The 22,606-nt window shown below is 40.2% G+C and overlaps 1 protein-coding gene across 1 annotated transcript in view; it reads right to left on the minus strand.

The window, feature by feature from the left end:
• The window catches only part of asic1b (acid-sensing (proton-gated) ion channel 1b), a 145,004-nt gene that overhangs the window by 116,601 nt on the left and 5,797 nt on the right, over nucleotides 1-22,606 (minus strand). Inside the window, exon 2 of the mRNA XM_041949140.1 lies at nucleotides 19,084-19,279. Within this exon, the coding sequence (XP_041805074.1) occupies nucleotides 19,084-19,279 (196 nt within the window). The remainder of the gene's footprint in view (nucleotides 1-19,083; nucleotides 19,280-22,606) is intronic.

Consider the following 22,606-nt stretch of genomic DNA (forward strand, 5'->3'; position numbering starts at 1 on the left):
TGTTATAGCCATCACTTGTATTTAGTGACCTGATGTCCAGGGTAAAAGTACTGAGTTCGACCCATTTGTCAACCACAACCTCCTCCCTACACAGACTTAACTGCTCTTTATACGACATCACCTGACTTCCAAAAGGGATTCTGGCAGAAAGGCTTTTCGGCAGAAGGGCTTACATCACCTGGCTTTCAGGCGGAAAGTTCTAAAGCTAAATCTCTCCTATAACTGATCTAGTGTTAGTCAGCCTCTAAATGCTAAATTACTTTTCATCAACCTTGTTTTGCTTCTACCAGATAAGCTGCTTAATTGCCTATTACCATGTCTCTGCAGAGAAAGGGGACTCATATTCTCCCCAAGTGTATTGGGTGAAGTGCTATTGATGTGCGTACTGGGTGTGAGAGTGCTGGATCACATTTTCACTACCTGACGCTCAATAGTTCCAGCAGACACTGAGATATTAATGACACCCACGTGTACCATGCTGTCTAACACATGCTTTTTCTTCAGTCGGGGCATGGGCTTGCTGTTGTCCCAGTGCAGCAGAAATGCAAAGATGACTTCTACAGCAATTTTCACTGTCTGTTTTAGCATATGGATTGTAGCTAAAAGATTCTCAATTAATTTTTCTTGTTTATCAGTTCAAGAGCAATAAGAGCAAGAGCAGGAAGAAGGTTTAAATTAAACCACGTAGTTAATGAGACAATCCCACTACCCAGTGCTGGTGTTTTAAAGGCTCATCTGGTGGCCAGCCAAAATACGAAGGTGGAAAGGTATCTGCTCTTTGTAATTAAGTGTAGTGTTGGAGCACAAATAAGGGAACACAATTCAATAACGTGTGCATATCATCTGTAGCCGAAGAAAGAAATTCAATCACATTTCCCTCTGCTGTCTGACAGATCCATTCATTTTGCCAACTTAGTTTTAAGTGTCTCACCAACGCTGCTTATTGCTCACAAAGCATTACTAAGTTTTCTGAAATTGTACACTCAGGAAAGTCTGTCATTACCAGGAGCTCTTTCTTAAGCCCAAACACCGTTAGGAGAAATATGCCAAAACAGCCCTGTGCCTCCGAACAATATAAAACCATTTGCATTAGCTAATACATTTAGAAAAAGTAATGTTGTCTGCATTATGTGTATATATCAACAACTGTCTATCTGTTCATACTGAACTGAACATTTGTTTTCCCTACAATATCTACTCCTGAAAATTGTGGAATGTTTGATGTTTTTAAGGTAATGATCAGTGTTGAGGGGACACATGACAAACACGCTTAACAGCAATATATTATTTTCAGCAGAAACATACAATATACCGTACTACCAACAGGATTTTGGTAATATTATTCCATTTACCATATCAACATACTGGTCAGCATTGGGATTCGAAAATAAGGCATATTTTCCGGCGCCCCCACGCTGGACGTCCCACTACCACTGTCCACCCCTTGCATTTAGACAAGGCTACACACAGTGAATCCTAAAATCCCCACTAGGCGACCATTATGAGCACAACAACGACTGGTAACTGACTATAATTAGGTGGTCAGAATCAGGAACCTGGTTGAAAGTGAAATGCTGTGAGGATTTGTGCATATCACACATTGTGCTACACTTTCAAAACATACAGATTGGTGAAAAATTAAGGAAAAACCTAAAGTGCCTTGGCTAACTGAAGCTGTGGTCCGCTACGAGCCTCCAGAACAGCTTGTCATAGATTCTCCAAATCTCACAGCTTTCCTCCAAAAGATATAGTATTTCCTCCTTTGTTGATTTGATGATAGTGGTGGAGAGTGCTGCCAAACACATCTCAGTAAAATCTCACATGGGTGTTCAGTTGGGATGAAATATGCTGACTGTGAAGGCCATTGCATATCATATCATTTCCATATTCATTAATCATTTAATGTCCCCCAGCCTCCTGAATGTATCTGCCTCTGAAATGTTTGTCTACTTTATCCTGCTTTTAACTTTAATGTGTTACCTGTCTGTATATTGCCAGTACAAACTTGTATGAGGGAATGTAACTCAAAATTTTACATGGTATAGTGAAAGAAGAACAACTTCTGCCCTCTTTTGATAGCAAAACTACATCTCTTTTCATTCACCCCCCTCATCTCCTCCCAGCCTCTTTCATTTCACCAGAGCTTCTCAGCCGGTCCCAACAGAATTCCTGCTTATTCTTTGTTTTCCGCCCATGTCGTGTCAAATACACGCCATCTCCGCTGTATCATGCCTCTCTGCCATTGTTTTTCTCATTTCATTACACTCTCTTCAAAGTCAGATCAAAGATGACCTGAAGTATACAGATGTTATTAATCAAATAAAGTGAGAATGCTTGCACTGTTTTTATGGGTGTAGACAGCTGAGGATCAACTTGTAAAATCCTCCATTGCACAGTGTTTTGTCTTTTCTTAATGTCTGTCTATCTTATGGAAACCACTTTGAATTGCCTTGTTATCGGAAGGTGCTGTACAAATAAACTTGCTTTGCCTTGATGAAAGTGAATGGAATTCATGTTCGAGGCAAATCTTTCATGAACACAGAAGCTCGAGGGAGGCAAATCAAGACTTGACTCCCGTGCGTGTCTTTTGCCTAACTATCCAACAGAGGACTGTGTAAGGTATTAGACATTCATAATTAGCATTTAATAGCTAATGCTGTGCACGATAATAGCTAGACTGCATCTGGAGATGTAAAGGATACTGAATGTTGAATAGAGTGCTTGGAGCCTTTGGAAATACTGAATAGCAAGGAGAAGACATTGATTTAGGTAACATTTGAATTTCCTTCAACTGCTCAGGGCCACAGTGGTGATTATACACTGACAAAATACTGCAGGTTTAAAGTGCCACAAGTGTATTTACAAATGCATTACCACATTTTTCTACCCACCTAGTGATGGTATTTTTGGTTTGAAAATCTGTCTGTTCGTACAATGCAACATTTATCATTTCTTAGGAATCCTGAAAATGTGTTTGTCTGGTAATACAGTAAAATGGGCTTGATAATATGGGGAAAAACAAAAATTTGAGATAAGATGCAACATGAATGGTGCTAAAATTGGTTCACTTGGGATTAGAACCCTGTGAGTCTGTGGTGTGTTGAACCTCAGCTACAGCCACTGAGCAACAATTCAAAGAAAGTTCTCAGGCCTGTAGAGTCTTTCCTGTGTGTTCTCCTGAACAATACATTCATTCAGCAGAGAGGAGGGAAAAAGACACAGTGTGCTTTGCACCATACTCAAACATCCACTGCTTTCATAACAATCAGCGTTGCTGCTTCACTTCAAAAAACTCTGATAGGTATAACGTAAAATTTTAAATTAAATTTTCATTTGAACCATTACTTGAGGCAAAAATATGCAATACAAATGGTCTGAGGGTGATGACATCCTGTCATTACTGATGACATTCTTAATAGAAATGATAAAACCTTTTCGTCATCTTCTAACCATCAACTTGTCTCTTCCACTTATTTCCCATCTCCCTCTGTACTTACAGGATTACCAGTATTTTACTGCTGGCCACTGAACAGGCTTTGGATTCACTGTCTTATTAAAGAGCGCTTTAATTTTATTTCTATATTCTGGTTGCAAATCTTCCACTTTCCCACCTTCTAACCTTCATCCAACGCCCCCCTGGTTAATACCACGCAAAGACAGAACTGCCAACAAGAAGAAAGTAGCGCAGTTTATATATTTATATAACAAAGCTTCTGTTTCCCTCAGCTAATGATGGCTAGTGAGACAATGACTCACACATCCTGGTAAATTGATGGGTGCCCATGAATGATACATGTAGCTAACACATGTCAGCATGTACTTCATTATGGTTGATGATTCATTCATTCTGTTCCACTGGTGTCTCCTAATGGCTTTAGCCAATACAACAACAAGCACGCAAAGACCTCCTAAGTAGGTTTTGATATTACTTAATTTGAAGTCTCAGAGAAATACTGAGCATAGAGACTAATGTACTGGGGTCTCTGTTATTTACTTAAAAAGCTAGAGAAACACAATATGCACATATCATGCTCATGGTTACCCTATGCAATATTGATGTGTGAGGAGAGGGAGGCAGGCAAGGGCAGGTTGATGACAAAGTGGACTCACCAAGTGCTGCCAGTTGCCATGTTTGCCATTGTTCCTCTCTGCTTCATGGCTGCCCGCCTCATTACCCAAACGGTTCATTAAGACCTGTTTAACTGCAAAAAAATGATGCCTTTTTGGTATCCCGCATTTTAATATATGACACTAATGGGCAAGCAGATCCACTTGGACCAAAAGACAGGCAGTAATTGTAATGTGTGTCCAGACTGTGACGGTGCATAGTAATAACTATTTAGTGCTGCTCTCTTCACTCCTGCTAAATGCGTGAGGTCTTGTCACTTCTAGAAAATCTGAGGCACACTTCAGGTTAGCGTGCACTGATCTGTGGCACTCCTTCTGAAAGCTTTGGGATATGCATACATGTAATCATGCAAATTAGTGCACACATATTGCACATTCACACGCTCACACTAAGATCTACTCGAGCATGCCCAGGGTGGGTGATATGCTGTAACTATCACATCAGTGTTTTTTAGGCAGGATGACAATTGTTGACACGGATGGCTTTTTTTTTTTTTTTTCATTTTGTTATCTGCATGCCATTAAACATAACAACCAAAGTGGTTTTTCTGTGGCACTTAGTTTGCACTATTTGGAGCCAATCTAGCCCTAAAGTTCAAGATAAATAAACATAAAACAATTTGAAAAAGTGCGATCAAAAAGGCCAAACTGCCTTCAGAATATATCATTATAAACAGTAGTTTGACATGGTTACGACCTGAAAACGAGGTCACACAGATTATAATCCGTAAGTGATGAACACGGCTGGTCAGTGTTTGAATAGTTTTTGATGCCAATGTCGAATTAATACTGGAGTTTCAGTACTGATATATATTTGTTGAAACGTTAGTTAGCCGAATATAAACAGGTTCCGGGACCTGTAATAATACCACTGTATGAGTGCAGACGCCCTCCCTCTTGCTCATTAGTGCCACATTCCTTGTTCAAAAGCTTCTTGAAGTGAAGTAAAACACTGCATGCCTTAGTATGTCACATCGGACTCGTCATGACTTAGTGCCTATATGCAGAACTTCCACCACAGGCGTAGTGGCAGTAGTAACCTACTACTGTATCTGTGAGAACTCGGCAGCTGTTCCAAACCACCTCCATGGTGTATTACTTGCATTTCATTGGGTTTAGGGACTAACTCTTCCCTGCCCTGCCAATGTTGTTTAGTTGCGGGGGGTTAATAGAGGGACACCAAAAACATCAGCATGCTCCAACAAAACATCTTATCAGATAGTCAAACTGTGTCCAATAATTTTTGTAATTTTCCCAAACTGACAAGCTGACATTCATTCCCACTGTGCCCAGTGATACATTTGCACAACACATTGTATAAACCAGTTTATTTTAAACGTACCCCCACCTTTAGGTATCACATACTGTATGATACTGCTTTCATGAAGAGAAAGCAGCTGGTAGCATGTTTTGCATTGTCAGAGAGATGGAAACTGAATATGCAGAAGAAGCATGATACTCCCCTCTTGATTTAAAACCATCCCATTACATGACTTTAATGCACACAAATGCATCACAGCCTGTGTGCACCAGAAGGCACACAGGGAGATTCAACCAGACACATACAGACACAAACTCCCATGCTCACATGCAGGTGGGAAGACCAGCACCCGCCTTTCTTTTCCACACACCGAACCTTGCTTCAAGCCTCCAGTCGCTTGAGCATAATCTGCGGGATGAAGTCATGCACAACGGTGTTAAGTGGAAGCTTTTTATTTCTTTGACACATGAAGTTGAGCTCTGCTCCTCGACTAAACTAGGCTTTGAACCAGAAAACTAAGGCTGTCTACATTTTGTGTCTCAAGGAACAGACACTGTGAGACCCAGACATGACAAGAGCAGGACTATCAAAAGATACGTATAAAAGTGGGTTCTCGCTCTCTTAGCACCGACCATCCACTTCTTATAGCTTGCTGGACAAAGTGATTATTCGAACTGTGGCTCTGTGCAGTGCCTCGAAATAGAAAACTGAGGCTTTTGTGTCAGCGTAGTAAAGGCAAAGCGTTGAAACTAACTTCAACGGACAGGCTAGTTTTCAGAGCCTCAGGCCGATAAGTATCTAGGAAGTGTTGCATATATAAATGGACCTGAAAATTCAAACTGTTTTACCCAACTTACATTTGACGTGACAAAGATCTGTCTTAAAATGATTTCACCTATGACTGAATCCAAAAAGCTTATTCTCTTAAAACAACTTTTTCTTTACTCAAAGGAGATCTATTTTCTAGTTGACACACGCTGACAGTTTGAATCATTATCATACACAACTGACCTATATTTATTTGTATGTGCCTGTCCAGGGGATACACTTCACCTGGAGCTCAATGAGTTCCAATAAAAACAACATAAAATCAGTATCAAGTAATAAAGAAATGCATCAATGACATATATTGCCAAACTACAATCTTTATGTTTAATTTGGGACATGATAGCTAATATTATACAGTATGCATACTGACACATTTAATCTACAGACTCCATTCCACCACTATTGAAATGATTGGCCTTTTACATTGAAACACAATAACTGCATTGAAATTTAAAAGTGGAGTAACTGAGCCAATGTTACTATTCTGAAAGTTGCCGAAAACACCACAGGCTGCATCGGTAAAAACATGCATCACTCAACTTCTACTTTGATCGACCTCAAATGGCAGAGAAGTAATGTGGCTTTTCCAAATTGGAAGTTTTGACCTTTCGTTTAAGTCACATTATCTGGCCAATCGCTTATATTGTGTGCTAGTGTGTGTTGGTTGGACTTTTTTGTCAGGGCAACAAATGAGTGTCTTTGACCAAGTGACAGAGGTGAAATGAGATGTTTCTGGGAAAATGTTGGAAATGCTAAAAACTCAGAGAATGGCTAGATGATGTGATCCTGGTGACCAGCAGTCAAACAAATATATAAGAGGGTAAGAAGAAGAGGGCAGTAGAAAATGAGGCCTTCGCAGCTGGCTATTTGGCTTTTTATGTTTACTAAATCACAGGGTCAGTCAAACTGGCAACAGAATCTATGACTAAGCCAAGAGAAACAGACCCCAAGGTTACATGAGTGGAGTGAACCACTTGTCCGATCCTGTCTCTGCTGTTTAGGTAATGTATTGGGTTATCATAACTCCACTACCAGCTTCCTTCCTCCTTTCATAAACAATAACCTGAGTAGTTGTCTGCCCAGCTGTTTGCTCCTGGGTAAGCAGGAGCATAAACTCTGTGACAGCATATGCAGCGGTAGTATTTTAGCTGTGTCCACTCTGCTGCTACCTCCCATCTACTGATTTGTAACCTTGGCCTGGCACATCCATTCTAACTGACAGTCTGGCATTAGGACAAAATTACTTCTCATATTAAAAGAGAAATGCTGCAGTGGCCACAGTTGCAGCATTACATAAATGTCTTTTCTTTGCCTATATGACAAATACAACCTCGAGAATATTAGTGCCTAGGATTAAGGACATGCGCACAAATATATATTAAACATCACACACAAACTCACATATACTACACACACAAACAGCAGGAGAGGCAGACCTGCTCCAGTTTAGTGCAGCCTCAGAAGCGGCAACTTTTTTTGATAACTGTACGGCCAAAAGAGATAAAAAGACAGCAAACTTTGCTTTTGGGAGGTTTAACCAACAAAGTTGCAGGTCAGCATCTTACTGGATAGCAGAAGCTCTCGAATCTGGATATTTAATTTGGAGCTTTTACTGAGTGTGACCTGTTTGCACGCACACACACATAAACACACATACACATATCTAATCCTGAATAGAGCCATAAATTAGGTGGACTGCATGAATATGCTGCCTGCACCTTTCTGAGACCTGCACACAGTGAACTGGAGCTGGTGTGAACTGTACACTCAGCAATCTGTAAGTGATTTCTGATGCTTTTAAATTTCCTCACCAACCCCCGCTGCTGGGGAAAAAATCCATCGCAAGGGAATAGTGAGATAAAGAGACTGCGAAATGAGGAAACATTAAAGGATAATGACTGACAGGTGTCTTTAACAAAGAGAAAAAGGTTAAGAAAGAAAAATGTAGGATCCATCATCGGGGCTACAGCGGTAGGAATTTATGTTGTATATATTTCAATACACAAAATGTTAATTAAACATTAAAAAGCGACATTCAGACAGCATACAGATGAGACGGAGAAAAGGGCACAGCTTGGGATCCTGAGGCAAAGGCTGAATATTAAAACATCGCTTGAAGGCATGTAGGTTTAAACTGGTGGATCTCCAATCTGGCAGCTACACACCTCTATTCAGCTACCACTCACGGAAGCACTGAGCCAGTGTCTTTACTCAGGACATCCTTGACTTTAAATTATCCAATTCCAATTATGGAAGACTTTTTTATTCGAACACTGGGCCTTGGAGCCACCCTCTGGTACTGAACACAGTGTTATTCTAGGAGGTCCAACATATAAAGTAATTTGTTATGTTAAATGTAGCTTCATTTTGAATCAATTAAATTCTAAAGATTTTTGAGGAACACACAAACACATGAGCTTTATATTCAGTTCAGGTAAATACCTATAGGCACAAATATGTAATTTCCAAAAGACCTGACATTAGGAACGGTCTCACCTGTTTTTTAAGGGCTGATACAGATGATCACTTAAATGTCATTTGAATTGGTGATTCTTGATTAATGCTGGTGTTCAGTCAGCCTTAATTTATATGAGCAGGTTCAAGTAATGTTCAAGTATACGTGCCGGAATGTGCTTTGGAAATTTAAAACCATATTTGTCCTATTTCTAAAGAATGTCTGAACCTTGTATTTTCTTGAAACTTGTCTTTGCCCTTAGTCAGAGGCTGATGAATGAGAGAATACAATACTGCTAATGGCCCATTTTCACAACGTTGCAACTCTGAAACTTTATATGAAAATCCTGAAAACAAATGCAATAAACAATGGATGAGCCTTCAGGCTTTGGTTGGTGAACAGAGATAACAAGGACACACAGAGGTTGCTTGAGCCTTGAGTGACAAGTCTCTATTTTCATCAGGAAGGAATCCAAAACATCTTTTATTAATTCAGCCGACAACTGTTGACTGACTGACTGACTGACTGGCTGACTAACTGGGGCAGCAAAGGCATGTGAGCGCAGGTGCTGCTTACACATCAAATCCAGATCATCATATCACATCTGAGTGAGGAAATCACACATGTATTCAACAAAGACTACCAAAAACAATGCAAGATAAGGACTTATCAGTATGGGGGCGCTTTGTTCTGAGACGTATGCATGGCTGCTCCATCGCCTCCACCCTCACTCCTTCTCTTTCAACACAGATAGTTTCTTGTAAATGAATGCTTGGCTCCCTGAAATATGCCACTTGCTTTTTTTGCCCCATCAAGACAAGACAAGACAATGTGACTCAAGGCTATTCTACCTTCTACAAGACAAAGAGATAATCAATTGATTACCGCTTGTTTATCACCTGTAAGGATTAAGCCTGAAACATTTCCTATATTGTCTGTTTATCAGTCATATTTCTCCAAGCCACTTGTTTCAGGTTACTCATTTTCAATGGCCAAACTCTTAACTTGCAACCCAAGTGCTATAGCACATTTCGTACACGGGGGCAATTCAGTGTGCTTTACATAAATAAATGAGTATGAGCACAAGGCGTTTTATGTTAAGCATGTCAAGTAAATTGGATTGCTTGTTAAGACATTATCGCGACTGCAATGCTAATTTGCGTGTCCACATTAAAGGTAATACCTGTGTTATGGAAATACCTGCCTACATGGTTAAACACATGAATGTATTAGGAATAAAAATTTAAATAAAATGGGAAAATGACTTGTTTTTCTAATGTGTAACAAGAACACAACCAACTATTCATCAATGTTTCGAAGCCCAGTTGAATAAAAAACACTAAAGTCAAAAGGAAGTTTACAGGGTATTTTTAAAGTAGTGGATGTGCCCAAGTGACGAGGAAAAGAAAAAAATAATCAAGACAATGGCTGGTAAGATGAAAACACAGCGTCCCATGGGGAGCCAATGGTGTTCCAACTTCTTTTATCACTCTATCTATCCCGAGACACTGGAGCACAACATGACAGCATCTGTACCCTGTCGTCTGTGAAATAAAGAAACATCTTTTTGACCTGTCTGTCGCTCATCTTCCCAAGTGGCATACTTAATAATACCGTTAAGACAAAAGCTACATTGTGCGATCACAGGAAAAGGCACACACGCTTACTCGAGTCATCAATCAGCTGCTGTAATTATCAGAATCAACTCTAAATGTCAAAACCATTAATCATGTTTTCCAGTAATTTATCTTTCATGAATTCAAAGTTGTTAATGAACTAGAGAGAGGAAAAAATGCCAAATGTAATGCACCGAGGCAAATATAACAAGCTTCCTATAAAACTCCCTGACTTACAGAAATGAAAAAGAGAAGAAGAAAAAAAGTGTGCCATGCTAATATGGCTCTGGATGGTAATTAGCTGACTAATGCAGCAGTGTGCCACCTGCCAGTGCCATGTGAATAATCACTAAGACTGTCTGCAGAATCTAAACCACACATCCGCTGTTTGTGCAGTGGAGTGTAGCGAACTGAGAGCTTTACACACTGTGTGCATGCAGGGAGGGCCTTAGCACAGATTGCTCAGACTACCCTGCTTCTCATTCAGCTAGTGCGCTGCTGGTCTCGCAGGTCTCCCTCAGTGTCTATCAATCCCCACCTCTTTCCTCCCTCCTTCTGTTGCCACTGGCTGCTCAGCACCACTAACCCAGAGCCAAACAGAGACTCCCCCGCTGGCACACACCAACGTTCTTATTTCAAGACAGTTTCCTGCCCCCTCCACTTTCTCTTCCTCTCCCCCACACTGAAGCATGGGCAGTCACCCGTTGCCTCTGATCTCAACCAGTGTTTATAATTGATTCTTTAAGGGATAACTTCTCTGCCTCTCTTCCCCTCTCTCACGATCTCCCCCCATTGCGTATCTCCCCCAACCTATTCATTATTAAAAATCATTTTTGTAACGGTAGGAGGAGTGACAGGGTCACATGGAATAAATGGATTCTCAGATCTCATCTGAATTTGCCTTCGTCTGTGCTGTCCTCCTCTTTTCACTTTTTGTCCACACTGCACCACGCACATCAGGAAACTACTATCTTGTCAAAAACCTGCAATTGAAAATTCAGCTAGGAGTGTTTATGTGTGTTGGGGGGACAAAGGACATGCTTGGCTTTTTCGAAATCCCTGTGACAGGAAATCTAGGTCTAGAATAACCCCTCTTCCCTTCCCTGCTGAAAAAGTCAACATAAACTGGGCAATGAGACAGGAGGCACGTTCCTGTCAAACCGCCCAGGGTTGTGTTTGCTCTGGTGCAAGTTTTCCCTGTCACTTACTTCTAAAAAGTAGACAATGATTAAAAGCAATTTGCTACTTTACAGAGACCACACAAATCCAATATAATACATTTATCTCTGCCAGAATTACCACAACATTTCAAAAATTATTCAGTCCTAAAATCGCATTAAACACTCATTACACAAACGATTTAAAAATTAATACATGTCATAAGCATCTTTCCATTGTTTTTAGATCTCACATGCTGCTTACATGTGTTTTTGTATGTTTTCCTTATTAAAAAAAACGTTTTAACAAAAATGCAATAGAAAATTGATACTTAAGCAAACTTTCAACTTTACAGCAACACACACACACACACACACACACACACACACACACACACACGCAACGTAACAAAGAGAAGTACAAATTGAGTCACTTTAACACAATGTGTTGACAGTGTGTGAAAATGACTTAGTTAATTAGCAAAGAAGTTAAACATAAAAGTATTGAATATAAGGTTGAAACATCCAGCTTCTGCAGCTCCAAGTAGTAGTAGCATGAGCTCATCTGGCTATGACAGTACATCAGACAAAAAAGGTGTGAAAGCAGACCGTGTTCAGTGTCCAACATTTGATTCAGCATCCTGGTTGGTTGAACTTTTTGAATAAACACATTACAAAACCCTTATTAACCTCACAATTAAATTTCTAATTTGACTTGCCAGGTGTTGAGAGGAAAAGACAAGACTGTGTCAGGGAGAGCCCCCGGCCTCGTTACACTCAAAGAGAAGGCGTTTTTTTTCATTAGGCGTGCATCCATTACTCAGTAACAACCTAATTGATCCATGTCTTTGAGTTCTACAGTAATAGCAAATTGATTGATTTATCCTCAAGAGGGAAAGTGGTGGGAATCGTCCGGCCAAAAAGAACGGCAGAATCATCAGCTTTGAGCTGATAGATGAGACTTGAATAGCAATGAGTAAAAAAGGGTGGAACAAAGGTGAGCTGTGTCAAAAACAGTTGATGAGGAATGGGAGATTAAAGCATGTTTGAATGTCTGATATTTCAAATGGCAGCAACCTCAAAAGACTCTCGGCCTCAAAAGTCATCACATTTTATAGCTAACGTAATTAAATTAGATTACATCAGGAATTAAGCTAAGAAATCACATGCCTCAAGCTGGCCCCAGTTCAAAGCCTAAGCACGACTACCAGCATCCTTCCACTATGGCTCAGCAAGAAAGAAATCACCCTCTTTACTTGTCTAAGGGAACAATTTATATGGATTTTAAGGAGGAAACAGCAGCAACAAATAATTATTTTAAGTTACAAATGTGAAGAGAGAATTCTAGTTAAGAGTTTAAGAACCAGTGTGTAGAATTTAGTGGCATCTAGTAGTGAGGTTGCAGAGTGCAACAAACTGAATACCCCCGCATCTCCCTCCCCCTCCAACCGTGTAGGATAACCTATAGCGGCTGCTGAAAACGTGAAAAACACAAAAGGTTTGTTCTGGGTTGTCCATTCTGAGCTACTGTAGAAACATGGCGGGCTCCGTGGAAGAGGACCCGCTCCCTCTGTCGATCTAGAAAGGTCATTCTAACATAGCGAAAACAATGATTCAGATTCGGAATGATTCAGCAGAATAAAATCATTTGCAAACAAGCTGTGTAGTGACAAAGGGTTTACGAAGTGCTCCGCAGGCCATGTATTAACATCCTTTATAAAATCATGTGTTCACAAAGTGGTGAACCTCGCTCCATCCTTCACAAAATCCCAACCAATCATTTAGATTGATTCAAAGGCCGTTTGTGAAATGTGATCCATGGCCAGGTGTCTCTGAAAGGTTTTGTTATTGATCATGACTCATTAGCGACACTGCTCTAAACCACCAAGGGTGGACTCTGAGGGTCAATGGACAGCTGAAATGGAGCCAATAGCTCAATAGAATGATCAGGGTAATTATGCAGGAGTCTGGGTTACAGAAAGGTGGGGAGGGTGGAGGGTGGAGGTGGGAAACTAAATGGGTTGGTGGAAACTACTGATTGAAGTTAAACAAACCTACAACTGAAAGTTTAGCAGACATATACCGTCTCACAAATATTTCAATCAAGATGTCTGCATAACTCTACCAACTTATCTGCAAGACAGGCTAACGCACACAACTATTCAATGCCGTTTGAGTTGGACATTGAAGGGGTTTAGGAGAACTTTTGTGTTTTGCTGTTTCTAGCTATTGTATAGATTTTTGATTTTTCTGGGTAGTCAGTCACTAGGTAGATCAATTGATTAATGTTTCCTCAAGTTAATTAAGTTTAAAAGATATTAAAATGTCAACTAAAATTGCTAGAATTTCAACTGAACGACTAAAATTGAAAGAAATGTATAATCAGAGGATGGCTCAAATCTCCCAAGGTTGCTTCTTTTATCATTTGGCTGGCAACTTTACATCCATCTGAAAATAGCATGATAAATCCTGCTGTTAACAAAGAAAATCTAATATTGAAGGAACTACTGGAGTAGCATTGGAGTACATCTCCTGTCCAGGGAGACCTCACAGGCAATAAGTGAACTGGTCATTGAGGGGTACATGGCGAAAACTAGTGCAATTGTGATCATTCTTCAGATTCATTCAAGACAGGCTGAGATCTTGTCTACATACCACTAAGACCTTTAACATTTTTATTTCCTGCTGTGCACCTGGATAGAATCTGACATTTTGTTCTTCACAAAAATATAAGAGTGGAAAGGAGAGACCTGTTGAGCTGCCCATACTGCATTGTGTTCGGGCAAACGATTGGGCAGCTGGAAAAGGGAGATACAGTGGAGCTCTGCAGTTGCTGAGAGGTTAAATGAGCACAAACCTGTGTGTCTACTGATAGGAATTCTATTGCTGCTGCTGTGGTGGCAGCTGCTGTTTTGTGTCTTTGTGCACTTGACCATTATGTCCCTCTTCCTGCTTTTTTTCTTGTTCTTATTTTCTGTCTCATGTGCCGTCTCTCTCTCGCTCTCTCCTACGATCTCTGCCGAACCCCCAAGCTTCAGTTTAAGTCTTGCAAAGTTGTAAGTCTGTCAGAGTTTTCCCCAGTGATTGCAGTCAGATGTGGGTGTCTTGAAGTGGTAAAAAGTGGAATAACTTAGAGGTTGTGACATCAATCGCCTATCAACATATTATCTGCAGAGGGTTCCTTAGGGATGCACTGAGATAGACTGTATACTCAATAATTTCTTCTTAAACTGATTCTGTACATTTATGATCCATGTGTCGATATATGTGTCTCTGTAATTAAGCACAAGGTCATATAAAATGAAATTACGGTCTTTGTAATTCACTCACTTTTTAGAGTTTTCTTATTATCTGCAGCAGCGACGGTTCAGAAGCTGTAGGCCACCTATTAATATTAATTGAGGGTAATTTTTCTACCCTGCTGCTCTTTAATATCAACTGAGCTAAAAGACATAAGCCCAGCCCTCTGCATACCTAATTAGCAAAAGTCTTTCCAAGGAGAAAGAGGAGGCAGGGAAACAATGGGTCAGAGATAGTGGGACTTACTGATCTGTAATATTTTCAACAGTAATGACTGAAAATTGTTTTTTTTTTTTTTTTTTTTTTGGCAGTGTGTCAAACTGACCTGAAAAGGACACAATGTACTTCTGATGCGATTATGGTGGAGTCGACACCTGAACCTGAACCTGAAAACAATGTGAAACCATTCTGATAGAGTATAAGCTGTGAAGCATCCAAGTCCTTTCATCCATCAATTAAATAGTATTACGCTGTGGGTCCTCATCATTCCATCTGAGACAACCTGCATTAGGTCTTACCAATGCTGCGGTCTTACTGTTTTTGTTTCCATCTTTATCAGAGCTCTGATAAAATGACGCAATGTAACTGGACACCCTGATGCCATATGTAGCGGAGACCATTTGTTTCTGGTTATCTTCCACAGCCAGGGAGCAGCTAGCGGAGCAGCTAGCGGAGCACGCAGCCGATGCTGGGGGTAAACAAGCAGAAGCTGCCGACAGCGTTAATCACAGTTTTACTGCTTCCATGCTCTGGGGTTTGGGGGCAGAGGCTGGTGGGAGTGTTCATCGTACTTCTTTTTTCCTTTTTCTGTCGCACTGAAGATTCTTTCCACACCATTAGTGCTCTCTGCTGAGCTGTTCTATCCAGGTCCGCTACTGTACTAATACAGTTGAGGCCTGGGAAGCACCATCTGCCATAAGCAAAACTAACTACAGTAAATGTGGACACATCAGCACATTAGAGGAGCTGCACCATGTGGCCCGCGTTGCAGCCACTGCTGTACTACATGGTTTTATGGGAACTGGGAGGGGGGGTGCTCAGAGCATGACATATTCCACCTCAAAGCATCACTGAAGGACACTTTGTTAGAGAGTGACATGGTGGGCCAGACTTTAAAGCCTGTTCTTGCCTTCTTTCAGACACCCTCTACACACACATTTATTGGAAGACTGGGCAAAATAAGGCGGGAGATATAATTTTTGTGGTTAACTGTTCACTCTGTTGGACTTACGACGGTTGACGCAATTTCTGAGCGCCAGTTTTGTGAGGAAATGTCTCAGCCTCTAAAGAGCCAGCCAAGTTTATATCATTTGAGGTTGTGGCAGGAATAATGTCCATCACAGGAAATACGGGGTGAGGACATCACTAAATGATGCGGAGATGAGATGCACTGAGTTATTCCAGCAGCAAAAGGCAGCGCTTTCTCAGAAACAAGCGTGCTGTATCTACTCATAAATGCACCAAAGTGGAGATATTCAGTGATCTATTGCGACCGGACTTTTATGAGACATGTACAAATGTGTATTAGGTTGCAATTACCACGGGATTCTCAAGAGACTTCAACCTTATCAATAGAGTGCCATCATCATCACCCGCCACCTGCTCTGGCATGAGCATCTGCTGGATACTTGCTCCGTCTGGATTAGCTCCTTCTCCCACAGCAGGCAGCCACTGGTTGCAATGTGGAGCATTTTATTGTGAGCCCCTTTTTTCTTTTGAGTCTTGTTATGTTCAAAATAAAATGGGGGCAACCTCATTTTTTCATTTATCTTGGCAAACTACAGGTTGGCAATATGAGCAAAAATTTATATCACAGAATTTTTTGTTTGTTTTTTACAGCGACTGTATTATATCACGTTATTTCAAAACGGATACTCAGCTCAAACATGATTCTACCTCTTTTCACTCTATTGGCAATGTGAGGAAACATATCTTAAGAAAGAAAAAAAATAAAAAAAACAGATGTGTTTATTGGCTCTAAATAGGAATGGAAATGAGGTATAGATCTACTTGTGCTTTGGAAGAAGCATCCTGCCCTATAATGTAGGTTAATTAGTAAATGTAACGTGATTCATTCTCAGAGTTAGACAGGGGTAGGATTAGGCATCTCAACAGCATTTATTTGGCAGAAAACCCAAAGAATATTATATAAGTACAACAGTCAGTGTACCATGGGGCATGTCTATCAAGTGCATTTACATAATGCAGCAACACACACAGAGGGGGCTTTCCTCTAACAACAAAACCAGCTGAGCTTCTGCTACAGTATGAAGTGTGGAAATAAAGTTAGGACAAAAAGCAACGTGAAGAAACAGTTTCTTACATCTGAATTACTACTCTGGTTGTTTAATTGACTTCAAAAGAGTCTTAACTTTCATACAGATTCTCCTTCAACAATACGTCAACATTGCTCCAGCATGTGGCTCTACAATGGATGCTACTATCCAGATTAGCCACAGAACGTGCTAACACTGAATTCAAGACGCTAACCAACTAAATAAACAGTAAGGCAGCATGAAAAGGCAAAATTCTAGGCTCTAAGTTTGAAGTCGGTATCGAGCCATCCTTGAGATTCAGTTGTGAAGTGAATCCTGCTTTGTATTGGCCCTCAACGCAGTCCAAGTAAATGATTAGTACACAGATATAGTATTTGACTTCTGTTGATCAAGACTTTTGTGCTGTGTCTTGCAGGAAACAATAGAGGAATTCCACATGCAATGCACGTAATGTTTCCTTCCACATCTTCGTATTACCAGAGTTTCCATGAAAGCAAGGGAAACAGTAGTTAGTGGATGTAACTCCACTTCTATGACTATGTACGCAGCCCTCTACCTGCATGTTATTGCAGCCACAGTAAAGCACATTAATTTTATCATCAAACATTTACAATTGTAATGACAGCATGTTGCAACAGAAAGTGACACCAGTAAGGGTGACCACCCGCCTTTTCTGAGTTGGATTTGTCTTGTGTCTTCTGTTCTGTATTTATTAATTATACCATTTCAGCATCAATGAACTTATCATTTTAATTTCTGAACTGGTTAAGGGATTTACATACACACAACAAGGTACCACCCTCACTACTGTCATAATTACAGTCACTGCTGCTTTTCTTGCTCAGATGATTAAATAGCAAATAACATTAGAAAAATGAAAATGTAATCTAAAAAATGATTCTTCTGAATCAAAAGGTACGTGTAATTTGAAAGGACCACTCATAATGACAAACTATGAAATGTCAACATGACAACTCGACAGCCCTGTTTCACTGTATTGTATTACCCCTCCAACATTTACTTATCAACCCTGTTTCCAGCAGCAGTAAACAGCTGTCGTCAGCAAACAAGCTTTGATGAACACAATGCAGACAAAGTTTGCTGGTGAAGAAAATCAAACATCCAGCAAATTAAAGAGAAAGAATTGCTAATTATGTTTTCAAAAGTAATTAGTATGTTTGTTAATTTGCTGGTGTCAGCAAAATACATATTCAATTACCAACCAATTGTTCTTCTGTGAGCGTGCTACCTACAGAATAACGTCAATAGTGCAGTCAGCCTTTCCATAAATATATAAAAGGTGTTGAGGCTATTATGAGACAGACACGGCAGAAGCTGTACAGTAACTAATGACAAGCGTAGCTACACAACGTGCTTCAGACAGCTGAGTGGCTTTTAGTGCTGCTGTATCTGATGAACCTATATACTGTACAGCAGATACTGTATAAAGGTCACACAGGTTCCAGGTAATAACTGGATGTCTGGAACCATCTGATAGATGAGAAAAATAAACACTCCCAGAAAATCTCCCAGAACACAGATTTTTGAAAATCTTGCTCATAAAGCAAGTGTTATGGCACTGACCCAGAGTTCAGCAAAAGACCAAGTTCGACCTTTTATGAGACAACTGCTCAACCTTTCAGAGACTGTAGACTATCACATGAAGGCCAGCGCGCAGGGGCCTTGCAGCAGATTTGTACATGGTGTGTATCACCATACCAAGATGTACACTTGGCCCGTGAGTCAGTCACAGTGTACACAATGATTCTCAGTCACATCCTGATGGTCCCAGTCCTGAGGGGGAACAGATGGACTGGAGGCCCAAACATTGTATTGAGGATAAAAATCAGTCTGTACAATTCACTATCTAATATATTGTGCCATATCATTTCCCAAAAGCAAACTTCAGCGATGATTGCTCAACAGAGGTCATATTATATAGATGTGTAATAAACTATATCGATGCTGACCTTGTATTGCAAATATGCTCTGCTGACCCTCGTCTTGGCAGGCCTCAGCCGGCCCTGCAGAGGACATTTAACTATTGACATGCTCGACTCACCACTTTGAAGTCTTCTGCACTGCACTCCATGCCTCGGTAGTAGCAGGAGAGCAGCATGTCCTTGATGTCGTGGCCCGTTCGGTCATAGAACTCGCGCATGTTGAAGGGGCGGGGCTTATAGTTGTCAAAGTCGGCCCTCTCCTTCAGGATCTGCAGGACATTTTCCTCCACCAGGTGTGGGTCCCGAATCTCATACCTGGACAAGAAGGGTCTGGACTTGGTTAATGTTGACATACAGAATCACATCTATAAATACCATGAAGATGCATTAAAATAACCACTCTTGTCTAACCTCTCAATTTTGGCATAAAAACCACTGTCACTGTAATTTCATGATTACTTTTCCTGCTTTGTACAACCATTTTCTCAAACGCACAAATGTTTTCTCAAAATCTGTATAACTTCTCTTTCTGTATGGATAAAAAAAAAGGTGTTTTTGAAAAATGAATACTTAGATATGAACAGCTAACAACAGAGTAGACATAAAAACAGTAAAATGAATTTTCTGTACTTCATTCAAACATAATCATCTTCAAAACCTTAACCCACCCATAAATGAGTAAAAATGGGCATGATTTCAAGGAATTCCTTTAGACAGGAGAGCAAGACACGACTTTAGCTGTACTTCAGCTCCATTTTAGAATGCATTTAAAGAGTTTGGCAGGCAGACACGCATTTCTGGCAGGACAATAGGGATTAAGATGTAAAAAATTAATAGAGAAGCACAAAAAGAGCATCTTTACCCTCTAACCGAATGAAAGATATACATGCAGTATGTGTGCGTGCCAGCTCTCCCAGACCTTGGTACAATAGCATCCACGTGTTGTCTGAAACTGGCAGCCTAGCTCTAGCTAGGGATGGCAGTATTTCTTTTCACACGGTCATGTTAATCATTCATTCAGACAAATAATTAGGGACTGTGATGGCAGAGCATTTAAACGTAGTAAGCATAAAAATGCTCATGATGCTACAATTCAGGCTGAGGATCCTGCACACGGAAAAAGAGCATATGCTATTTAGCATTTAAAGCAGAAACTTCACAGAATCTGCTGCATTTCTTGCGTGCAACATAATCAGGTGTGTGATGTAGGAAGGCGTACACGCTGACTCTCTCTTGTTCCACGTCAATTCCCCCTCCACAAACACATAAAACACAAACACATAAAATGATTAATTTGCGTGTATCAACACACATCAAACTGGTACTCTGACTACAATGGCCATACACACAGCAGGGAGAGACTGGGGAAGCCATTTATGACATGCCTCTGCGTGACAACCACCATCAACCTCCAGCACCTGCTCACCGTCACTCACAGACACAAATTAACCTCAATTAACTAGTGTGGCCCCGCTCGCAGAAAAGACGGCCCATTGATGGCTCCTGCTGAGCGATGGGCCATCAGTGGTACAAGAATCGAAATTATGGAGAGCTAAGATTAAGCACTACTGACAGACACTTATGAGAATAATTTGTTTGGACACACAGAGTCTATCAGAGTGAATAGCACTGTAAAAGACTGCATAATGGTTTTTTGAATTAGCTGAGAAACAAGGCAGTCGTTCCCTCTATTTATTTCAAATTAGAGTACTGCAAGTAAGGTATTGGGCTTTGATACGAAGTCCTGAATTTGTGTGTAATGTGAGAGCGGCAGCCATCTTATAATCGGGTCCATGTATTGTGTTATTGTAATAATTTTGGACGGCTCAATTTACATTTGCAAACATGAATAAGTCTGTCCCAAAGCTGGAGAAACCAGAATTAGAATTGAAAACCATGAGACATAGACAGACAAAGGCATACCCTTCTCCTCTGACAATAAATCTGTGAATGACTTTGTGGACGCTGACAGCGGAGTTATTTCTCATGGATATGGGCACTATTTCAAACCATAATTGGTGGTAAATCTTAATGGATTTTTTTTTAATTCCACAAGGTCAAGCTTTGTCTGTGCTCATGAGCAAGATTTGGTCCCTTGATGGTGGGAATAATGTAAGCTGATCCATGAATAAAAAATGAAATATTACATTATTTCTTTTGTGAGCAGTGCCTTAATATTCAACTGGCAATGTATTTCCAACTCGTGTCCCAACCAAATTACAAGAAATGTAATATGTTCCACTGCAGCTACAGCGTTGTTTACCTGCGACGAACAGAATGAAATAAAATATTCACCATGTGAGACAGTATGTGCTGTAATTTGAAATGAGGACTGTTATCTCCCCTGCGCTCGTAACGCTGATGAGAAATGGGAATCAATCATGCTTCATGTTGTAAGTGGAGTTAAAGATGGAGTTAGCGGTGCTGTGACAGAGAAAAGTGGCTGCTGAACTCTATGCTGCATAATATTGTCGTCTAATTCAACACTGCAACATCACAGATCAGGTGGAACGTGGTACCTAAGAAAATGTAATACTGGCAGAATATGACAGATATTTCATCAGTTAATTACTATGCCAATTTATTTAACAGCTCTCATCCACTAAACAGTAGCAGTCAGTGAATAAGATATCAGTACTGCCACGCAGCGTTTGACATGTCTGCCTCTAACTTTCTCCACAATTTAGAGCAAACTCCTCGAATCAGCTCTGTCTGATGAGGATGTTTTTCAAAGAGTTGTATTTTACACTTTCATTGGGAGTAACAGCTGTCCTCTTTTTATTTATCGTTTTAATAAAAAAGAATGTAAGAAAGATTACCAAGCAGCAGTAAGCACTATGGCACAACAGACCAAAGACAGGACAGTGGCGATGACACCTTGGCTAATAAATTAAACAGTTGATAAACCCAAGAAAGGTGATTTATTAGTTGCCACTTTGTCCATAACACATGGCTGTTGTTGAAACTGTATCAGGGCTGCAGTGCTAACAGTTTGCAGCTTCACTCATAACACTGACATTCAAATTCTAAATCAACATTCAAATGATTTTTTTGCATGTCTGTTCATTCTGTTTACATTCGCCATTTCTGCACAACTGCGGATGAAGATTAGGCTACACGAATATTATTAATATACTATTTGTAGAATTAGATTCTGATGGTGGCTTTGGAGGATTGCTTACGATTCAATTTTCAATAGCGCCAGAGTGTCAAGTCCGAAAGTCAAAACTTACTGAATGCGACACTAATGTGGACAAAACTGACAAGCTACATTATTTCAAGAAAGTTGATTCAGTTACAAAGACTAACTCGTTTAAAACGATGAATTGCTTTATTTGAACTGAGGATTTTGTTCTAGGATTGGTGATGTCTCAAAATATGGTATATGGTTGACTTTAGTGTATTATTTACTTGTTACTGGGGGAGATGTGTGGGTTTTGGCCAGATTGAAAGCTCTGAATAGAGCTTAACCACATCTTCCATTAACGTCTGAACACAGACTAACCTTTATCACAAATGACCTATTTCCTTTAAGAGTACACAATGCATTAAGTATTTCATTGTAGGGAAAATTGTTTCATTAATAAAAAATCCAAAGACTAAACTAGGTATTTAACTCATAATATTGCTTCAGGGGACCAA

The sequence above is a fragment of the Chelmon rostratus genome, chromosome 2, assembly GCF_017976325.1.
Source record: "Chelmon rostratus isolate fCheRos1 chromosome 2, fCheRos1.pri, whole genome shotgun sequence".
Lineage (NCBI taxonomy): Eukaryota > Metazoa > Chordata > Actinopteri > Chaetodontiformes > Chaetodontidae > Chelmon > Chelmon rostratus.